At 37.7% G+C, this 10201-nt stretch overlaps 1 protein-coding gene across 1 annotated transcript; it reads left to right on the forward strand.

Moving 5' to 3' along the window:
- The first annotated feature begins 3461 nt into the window (after positions 1–3461).
- On the forward strand, positions 3462–10065 carry LOC114349607 (transcription factor glial cells missing 2). The gene is made up of 4 exons (XM_028300048.1): positions 3462–3620; positions 7781–8106; positions 8389–8733; positions 9154–10065. The coding sequence occupies exons 1-4, from the start codon at positions 3610–3612 to the stop codon at positions 9828–9830; spliced, it is 1359 nt and encodes a 452-aa protein (XP_028155849.1). The 5' UTR covers positions 3462–3609; the 3' UTR covers positions 9831–10065.
- The last annotated feature ends 136 nt before the right edge of the window (positions 10066–10201 follow it).

Below are 10201 nucleotides of genomic sequence, written 5' to 3' on the forward strand. Positions count from 1 at the left end.
AGATAAAACATACAAAAATATAGTTTAAAATACATTAACGCTTGTTTATTAGTAGTCCAGTCAATGAATGCCTTAACGACGGTGTAGAGAGAAAACCGTGGAACACAATTTCTGACCTCGGGACTTTATTTAGCCTAGTTAGGTGGTGAACATAGCAAAAGTCCCCGCCCTTAGCCCTTGAGCCGGCGGGGAGAGGGGGGTTTAAAGGTACCACTTTTCGGTTTTTCGCTTAATCCTCGGAAACTATGCGTCCTAGTGACACGACAACTATGAACCAAAAAAAGCTTATTCAATTTGCTACAGGTGAGACCGTCAAGTTTTTCTATATCTTGTATAGTTTTTGCGGCATCTGCTCTAGAAGGTCTGTAAAATTGGAAATTTTATTGTTGTCTTACATGTTCCTTTCAGGAGAAAATCGACTAAATCAACATTGAGCAAACACTATAGACATGCGGGAGCATGTTAAGCCTAGTTCCATGGAGGGGACTGCACCGTGCGTATATTTAGACGAACCAATTAGAGCCACTTTTGACTCCTCATCATTCAAAAACTACTGTGCATTAACACTTCAAATTTGGCTCATGTATTGAGACTTGCAAGATGTACATCAGCTTCAAATTTCATAAATATACCTCAAACGGTTATTTAGGTATTGACGTTCAAAAATCGATATTTAGAGCACTACTATCTATCTATCACATGTGAAATGTTAAAATTTACTGGTTTTTTATTTGTTCCTTTGTATTTACATAACTACCTTTCTGGATGCCAAATTTGAACCTTCGAGGTCATCTGGAAGTGGTTAGAATTTGGTCTATAGGTCAGACATGTAGATTTTTGGACGTCAATATCTAAAGAACCGTTTGAGGCATATTTATGAAATTTGAAACTGATGTATATCTTGCAAGTCTCAACACATGAGCCAAATTTGAAGTGTTAATGCACAGTAGTTTTTGAGTGATGAGGAGTCAAAAGTGGCTCAAAGTGATTCGTCTAAATATACGCACGGTGTAGTCCCCTCGCTGGAACTAGGCTTAACATGCTCCCGCATGTCTAGAATGATTGCTCAATGTTGATTTAGTCGATTTTCTCCTGATGGGAACATGTAAGACCAAAATAAAATTTCCAATATTACAGACTTTCTAGAGCAGATGCCGCGAAAAGTATACAATTTATAGAAAAACTTGTCTATCTCACTTGTAGCAAATTGAATATGCTTTTTTTGGTTCAAAGTAGTCATGTCACTAGGACGCATAGTTTCCGAGAATTAAGCGAAAAACTGAAAAGTGGCACCTTTAAACCCCCCTCTCCCCGCCGGCTCAAGGGCTAAGGGCGGGGACTTTTGCTATGTTCACCTCCTAACTAGTCTAAATAAAGTCCTGAAGTCAGAAATTGTGTTCTACAGTTTTCCATCTATAATGCTTTATTGACTGGACTTAGGACATTTCAAGATTGTATAAACCTGATTGTCCCAAAAATACATTTAAGTGCTTCGGAGAGCACGTTAAGTCGGTCCAATAGAGCCTTATCATGTCAGTTGTTACCATTTAATGAAGTAGAAATGTGGGTGGTTTTCTAGTAGATAATAGGTAAAGCTAGACTTGTCTGCCAAAACAAATATTTTGTAAAGGAACCTCCATCGGCGCACAAATGCCTTAAAAGGTTGCCGACATAATCGGATTAAAACGTCAAAACAATGTTTTCAACGAAAAGTGAGCTTTTTTGTTTAGACAAAAGAAGGATTAAAAGAAATCAACACGTGCTAGTTATGGCTAGACAATTAGGGCTTCTACCTACTTTTTCAACATCATGGTCTACGATCTATAGGTATTGTTGTCTATCTATTTATATGGTCCTGAGATAAACTATTGATTGAGATTTAGGCTGGTGGGAGTGTTTAATAGTTAGATCGAAAAAACACGTTACAAGTAACCTACAATATTCTGTAACTGTAACTAAAGTAGTTCGACCACGTCAATTGAAAGCTCTACAAAGCTCTATAATCAAGAAGGACTAACTTTTTAATTTTTAAAATTTAAAGTAGTAAAACTTACAGATGCACTAACAAATGCTTAAAGCATATAGTTAAGTTAATTTTAAAACCTATGATTGTTATACGAGTAGCAGTTAATAAGCGTATTTTCGACTATAATTAAATAGATGTTTTTGGGACAAAAAATCCTTTCAAATGGACGACTAGATTACAGGGCAAAGTTTATTTTTTAGAATCGTATTTTCAAGCTGTTTAATTAACAATTATGATATAGTTAGGTACCATGATGTCTGAAGTACGCTTACACCCTAGTGACTCTCCTCTTTCAGAAAAACTTTATAACTTAAACTAACCAATTTGCATTTCTTATGCAATTAAGTAGAGCAACGGATATAATTTGCAAAAACGAAACTAAGTACATCCTAATATTCACATACGGGTTGCAACGTTACATTTTTTATTGTTTTTTATAAGTTTCTCAGGCGCGTGCGCTGGCCGCGCCCGCATCTCTCACCCTCGGCACTAGCTGAACCTATAACCTTACAATAAACCTTTAATGTTATTCAACCACCGTGCATTGGGTAATTTAGGCACCAGCTGTAGTTCTGTTCGGTTAGACGTTGCCCTAGGCTAGTAAATGGCTAAAAGTAGGCGGTTAAGGTTTCCGTTGAAATAATTAACTTAGTTACGTAGTAGGAAGGTTTATAATAGAGTTATTTGTATTTAAAATTATAGTTAAGTATCACAAACAGACAAAGAAATATGATTGAGGTGGGATTTAACATGAATAGTTTTCAGTGTCTATTTTTTCAGGGGTGTAAAAACGGGTGTGAAAGTAGATGTTTCTACCAAATAAAGCCCTGCTTAGTTTATGAGATTTCTGCAGTTATTAATGATTCAGTTAAAAGAAGTCAAACTTGACTGGATGGCTTCCTTCATCCATCCACCATATCGAACACGGTAATTTATGGGTGTAGTGATGCAGCTTTCGTAGTTGCAATTAACGTCGTCGCCCCTAAGAAAGGTCAATTTTAATTGTAAAACGTCGTTTAAGCTATCTACTCATACACTAATTTCAGTTAAGCTTATGAAGAAGAGTAGTGAGGATCTATCTAGTAAAAGAAGAACTGATCGTAGAACCTTTTATAAAAAGCAATTTCAGTAGGCTGGATACAGATAAACACATAAGCAGCTACATGAAAATATCGATTTAACACACGTTCCAGTTCAAACAATGCATCGCTGAAATTTCCCAACAAGGCTTTTCGCAAAAAACAAAAACGTTAACCGTCACGAATATTCCTATTGGCGATGGAATACGACCGAATGCGGCCCTCTGATTGGCTGGAAGGCGGTATCGAGCGCGCTCTGCGTCCCCATTGGCCGGCGAGCGACCCCACCTATAGCTATGGAGGGGGAAATCATCCCTATGTTTATTTTTGTTGTTCAAGTTAGTGAGCCGTGCGCTTTTGCAACACATGGATGGGCCACGCTAATCGTGCTTTTGATTTGCGAAAAATAATAACTATTTTCTCAAATACTGGAGTTGAAGTGTTGTGTATTAGTGAACAGTGGATACAATTTTCTGTTTGTGCTGCTGACCGCCTTATTTGGAGATGGTGATCCTGTAAGTTTATCCTATTTTATAAGACCGGCAACTTTTTTCATTTTAATAATAGTAAAATTTTGTAAACTTGATAGGTGTCCAATGTAGAGCAAGTGCATAATTTTATTCTTGTTCTTTTTCCACCCTCTTGTGCCATCTAAATATTTTAGTGATGATTTAAATATTTACATAGACCAGCTTTAAGCTTTATATTACAAGGGCAAAAATAACAAAATATTTTCTAACAACACAAATAATTTGTTTATTTTAGTGGAGAGTTTTTCAGTCAATGTAATATTGGTGAAAATCAATTTAAAAGTATAAAGTAAATATAGTATAGATATTAGCAGGCCTCCGTCACTCGCCTATGTCGGCCGAGATAATTACCTACAGCGCGCGACAACTTCAAGTTGCAAATCAGTCCGGGCCGCCACGCGCCTGTTTGCACACGCGTATCTATACACGCTCGGTCGATCATAGTCGCAATCAAGGTTTATTGTTCCAACAGCACTGTTATTCTTTTTTAATGAAAAATTTTAATATTTAGGAATAATAATTAAATTAAATTAGTGATTTAAATAATAAAAAAAAACTACACTTTTTAAATAATAAATTATTTTGAAATACTTATGACAAAAAACTATAGCAAAAAAATTATTTTAGCTAATAAAAACATTAACTTTACTTCACCGTGTCTATTTTCCGACACTACACCTTTTAAAACTGTTTGTTTAATTTCGAATTATCGCAACACTGAAGTTTATTAATAGGTACTTTAGAGATGGTACGATTATACAAACTAGATTAAAGTTTTCTAATCGTAAATACAATAAATGCTTCTTAAAATTAAGTTTTTATTTATTTTACTTTGCTCATACAACCCTGACGCTTGAGCGGTGACGTAGATCAATTCTAAACACAAAAAAAATGCGCTCTTGTGATCGTAGTAGTAAGGTGCGATTTCGAATGCACCATGTGCGTTGGATATTTTGTATTATTATTATTACCGTTAAAATGTCGGCATCTGATCCTACACAAAGGAGTGTAATTTCTGTTGCTACTATTATGTATTCTGTGATATTAGTCGAAAAAATAAGTAAGTGATTAAATACAACCTGAAAAATTATATGTATAAAAAATAGTAAACATTGTTTTTGTATTGGAGCTTTTGAGCCCTTTTTTAGCTTTAAATTACGGCAACTCGTTATGTTACGGCAAAAGTGATAACATATTTTTATAAGATTCTTACATGAATCATATAAGATTCTTGCATGAATCATATAAGATTCTTATTGGTTTCATATTGAATGATCTGGGAGAGGTAGGTAGAGTAGGTATTTCAGAAGTAATGTAGAGTCACAACGATAAAATAGTTATGTTTACATAATTCGTTCATTAAATGATTAATTTGTGCGGTAACATATTTTATTCATAACTAGCTGACCCGGCGAACTTTGTTCCGCCTTAATGGCAATAAATAAGCAGACTTTTTTATTTTATTTCGAACGGGATAAAAAGTATCCTATGTCCTTCTCCTGGCTCTAAACTACCTCCCTGACAATTTTCAGCTAAATCGGTTCAGCCGTTCTTGAGTTATAAGTGGAGTAACTAACACGACTTTCTTTTATTATATAGATAACCGACGATTATTCATAATTTTCACATTTATTACATTAACCGTAACAGAAAAACTTTTTTCTTTTCTTTTTGCTTTATGTTTAATTTCTGTAAACTTGTGTATATAGATAACCGACGATTATTCATAATTTTCACATTTATTACATTAACCGTAACAGAAACACTTTTTTCTTTTCTTTTTGCTTTATGTTTAATTTCTGTAAACTTGTGTATATAGATAACCGACGATTATTCATAATTTTCACATTTATTACATTAACCGTAACAGAAACACTTTTTTCTTTTCTTTTTGCTTTATGTTTAATTTCTGTAAACTTGTCTGTCTACTGAAAATTTAAACAACGTTTCAAAATGTAGGATCTTATAACACAAAATTAATAAAAATTTACTTTTCGAGTTACGAGTATACCATAACTTTTAAACTATTGATTTTCGGAAATGCCTTAATGAGTTATTTATATCTATACAAATAAATCAAAAAGCTACAACGTGATTATAATAATCCTAAAAATTGCCATTTTATGCTGTGATGTGCATTAGATATGAATTTGCCTTACACAATTTCCTTAATAAACCTTTGGAAGCCATCCATATTAAGCATTTGAACCATCTCTAAAAATAATACTTAAGAGTCGATAACATCCATACTCAAAGACGGATGACGTGTCGATCAGCCATTATAAATAAGCAGTCAAAGTGGGGTGCATTGTGGAAGGTGCCGGAGGGAAGCCAATTGGCCTAATTGGACATCATTGGCGTGACGAAGCCGAGCTGGACCGACTGCGTGATCGTGACGTCAGATAGAACGAACTAGGATTTTTACCCAACTGCGCCAGGAGGGTTATTTATATTATAACAAAAACTGCCAACCAGTCAATATGGAAATCATTGTCCTGTGACTGAAATTATTATGATGATGAACAAGAACTGAATTGCCAAGTTTTTCATAATAATAGGCTTCCATTCCTTGCAAATGACGTGTTGTAAACGATTAAGCACTAATTTTATATAGTCTGTTTTAAATGCATAAATGTCAACATCCAAAGTTATAATAATTTGATATTATATTAACTTCACCCTTCATTAAGCATTGTTAGTCGCCTCAAAGGTTTTTTTTCCATCCCATACCTTTTCGTACATTTTTATAATTTGTAATTAGGTGCCAAAATGTTGTGTATAAAAGATAAAAAAACTTGCCAAGCGCTTATCGTAGAACGTGAAAAGATGAGTCAAATTCCTTGTTTTGCGGCATGTATCAAAGGGAAGTTAAACGGGTCTAATCAATTTTTAGAGGGGTGACGCGATAACACTATACAATACCGCTGGGTAGCCTGTGAGTGACGTCATGTAGCAAACAACATTATCTGCTCAGACAAAAGATTACAAATAACCTTCTGGCCTAATTTATAGTTTAAGTAGGCTCTACAACTGCATGCAGGAATATTTAATGAATGCTATTGAGAACGCCACTCTTGTAGCGGCTTTGGGCTGACACTGTATAGGTTTGTTGTTGACACAACAAGATGAAAAGTAGGCTCTACGTATTACTTTTACGACTATGATAGAGAAATACAATATTGAAATGGCACGGTTTAGGCAGTCTAATCGCTAGGAAGCAATCTTTTTCCAGGGAGAGAACAATAATTGTATTATCTATTTATTTCGTAAGCAAGTAACTTTCTTTTTGTTAATAGTAGTAATAGGTAGAGTTGCAAAACGAATTTCAAGGAATTAATGTTTCATTCTATGACATACACAATGTCTAAATAAAACCTAACTAAAGTCGTGCTTAAAAGAAATGTATGAAAAGCTTTAAAATCTGTGTGTGAAATTCTCTACTTTTCCGCGTATCTCTACCGTTAAACAAGTTGAATATCGTCTCGGCTGTATTTACTTATTCTCGAGTTGTTTATCCAATTAGAGCTGCCCCTCAGACGCAATTCAGGCAATTGGCTCAACGAGCTTGCGAGGGGACGGAGCTTTCTCCGCGATCCCGAGCTTTTTTTGCTCGCGTTTGCGTTTCGTAAGATAGAGATTTTAAAGCACATTTGTTTGAAATTAAATAGTTTGAAAACATGTTTGAAAATAAAAGTTTTATGGTGGTCTAAAAACAGTTGCAAAACGACTCTATTAATGCATATTCGCGGATACCTATTCAATCAATTTGAATAAATAAGAGCCTACTAATAAGATAAATGTGAAAGTTCTTGATGACATACTCGTACGTAGAGTAGTTTAGATCATTAGGAAAGGGACACGCGCGTGATATAAATTCAATCTGAAACTGATACATTTCACGCAGGCAAGGCGCAGGCAAAAACTAGTAAATTAATATAACGAAATTAACCGACTCAAGCTTCGCTATTCTAAAGCCCTAGCTAGATGAACGTAATCAATACCCAAGATGAACGTCCTAATTGTTTTCTATGCGCACTTGCGATAACAATATTATAACTAAGAAGGCCTCTTAGACCAAACTTTTGTTAGACCCTAAAGAATCTTTGTCTTCCATCAGCTAACGAATAAAATTCTCATCAAAACAGTACCAGCAGCCGCGCGGACATGTCAGACGGCCCGGCGACGCCTGAGTGGGACATCAACGACGCAGTGGTCCCTCGGGTGACCGCCTTCGACCCCTTCGGAGAGTGGTGCGACGGCCACGTGAGGCGCGTCTACCCTCCAGGCTGCGAGGAAGCCAGACGACACGCCTCTGGATGGGCCATGAGAAATACCAATAACCACAACGTCCATATCCTCAAGAAGAGCTGCTTAGGTGTACTGGTCTGCTCAGCAAGGTGTCGACTGCCCGACGGCTCCCGAGTGCATCTGCGACCCGCTATCTGTGATAAGGCGCGGAAGAAACAGCAAGGTAAACATTAAACCTTGGTTCTTGTGCTTGCATTATCGTAGAATTTATTTTATTAGCTTTTCTTTCAAGCAACTTATAAAGTTTTACAAGGACTATTAATTTAGTTAGTTATTTAGCTAGTTTAAATAAATACTGGACTCTCAAAAAGTATAAACACATTTCGTGACCCAAATAATGATTGGTTGAAATTATAACACTTCGAATAACCTTAATGGCCAGCATACGTGAGCTTAATGCAAGTCATTTGATAATAAGTATCCTAATAAAATCTATCTTTTGCAGGTAAACCCTGTCCCAATCGGATGTGCAACGGCGGCCGTCTAGAAGTCCAGCCGTGCCGAGGTCACTGCGGGTACCCAGTCACGCACTTTTGGCGGCACACAGAACACGCTATCTTCTTCCAAGCAAAGGGCGCGCACGACCACCCTCGCCCTGAGGCCAAGGGCGCCAGTGAAGTGCGGAGGACCATGGGCGCGGGCAGACGCGTGCGTGGCCTCGCCCTGCTGCTGGCCCGAGAGGCTGCAATAGCAGATAAAATACTCACAGTGAAGCCTGATAAGCAAATGCCGCAGAAGATCTGCACGCCACATCCGCAGCCGCCGCCGCTTATACCGGATAATCAAAGAGGTAGGCATAGTTTAAATTAAATTTTCTACACTTCTATCTCGAGTAGAATGCAATATGTATTTATTTTACCTACTTACTCGTTATTACGAGAACATGTACTTTTATGACGGCCCTTTGCGATGATCGTTATTACTTATTTCCTGCCCATTTGGTATTGTCCCACTTATAATTAATTAGTTATTTATGAATCTTTAAGAGTTGGCGCACACCGTTGATTTTTAGTTGGCCGATAGTTGTGCCCAATTTCAAATTGTATGAAGAATCGGCCAAATCGAATCGGTGTAGTGTGCGCACTCCCATACATGCCCATACTGATCAACTGCCCGACTAAACTATCAGCCGACGAAAAATCAACGGTGTGCGCCTACTCTTAAAACAAAACTATCGTGCCTATTTAACTATTTCTTTATTTCTTTTCAGGGCTAACGTGCACATGTGGTCCTTTCGAATGCTCGTGTCGCTGGCGCACTGAGCATCCCACAGAAGCTTACACGGCGCCCGCGTGGTCGCCGGCGGAGGCCCACGGATACGGCGCCTACGCCCCGCCCGCGCCCCCTGCCCCGCTACAACAGCAATACGACCCCACAGCACTCCCGGCCGAAGACATCTTCCACCCCGAAGAAATATTCCAACTAGATCAACCCATTCGCCTCGACTTCCCCATGGAAGAAAACACCCTGGAATCCCCGCCCACGTTCGCAGACCTCAACGACAATTCCAGACCCGAGGACGCCTACTGGCTCGACTGGCAGCGAGCGCCCGGTGGTTCAGAATCCAGCGAAACCCCGTCACCTGAACTCTTCACCCATGGTTATCAGCAAGCCGAGGCGTACTGCGAGCAGCAGAACTATCCGACACAGATGTACTACCCCGAGGAAGCTCAGTACTACCCAACAGAGAGTAGGACGTCCCCTGTCATGGATATGCAGGACCAGCGGTACTACAGGTACCAGGACTGCGGCCAGACCAATATGGAGATGCAAGCCAATTGGAATTACACCGATTGTGCGTTTCCCTCCAACGACGCGCCCGAGTGCAAACAGTACTTTGATGTGCAACACCATCAGGCCATGAACGCCTTTAGTGCCCTGTTATAATAGTTATTTTAGCAATATGTAAATAACTCTGTACAGTGTACATTCCTAGTGATTATCGTTTTTGTTATTACATACTTAAAAATTGGATTGTATGTACTACTGATATGTCTATATTAGGTGTATCGCTAGCTGCAGCCTTTGGTTCCTATGTCAATGCTAATAACATTAAATCTCGATATTGTTAAGACTAAGAATAAGTTCGATCTGTGAGGAAATAAAAACACAATTTGTACAAAATCGTCTATTTATTGTATATAAAAATTACATTAAAATTATCAATTTTACATTTTTTTATTTTCTAACGATAAAATTGGTCACTACAAAATAGTACAATTAAGCAATCACACGGTTGATTTATTATGCATTTGCAG

Source organism: Ostrinia furnacalis, unplaced genomic scaffold (assembly GCF_004193835.3).
Source record: "Ostrinia furnacalis isolate ACB-3 unplaced genomic scaffold, ASM419383v2 OfSCF0069, whole genome shotgun sequence".
Taxonomy (NCBI): domain Eukaryota; kingdom Metazoa; phylum Arthropoda; class Insecta; order Lepidoptera; family Crambidae; genus Ostrinia; species Ostrinia furnacalis.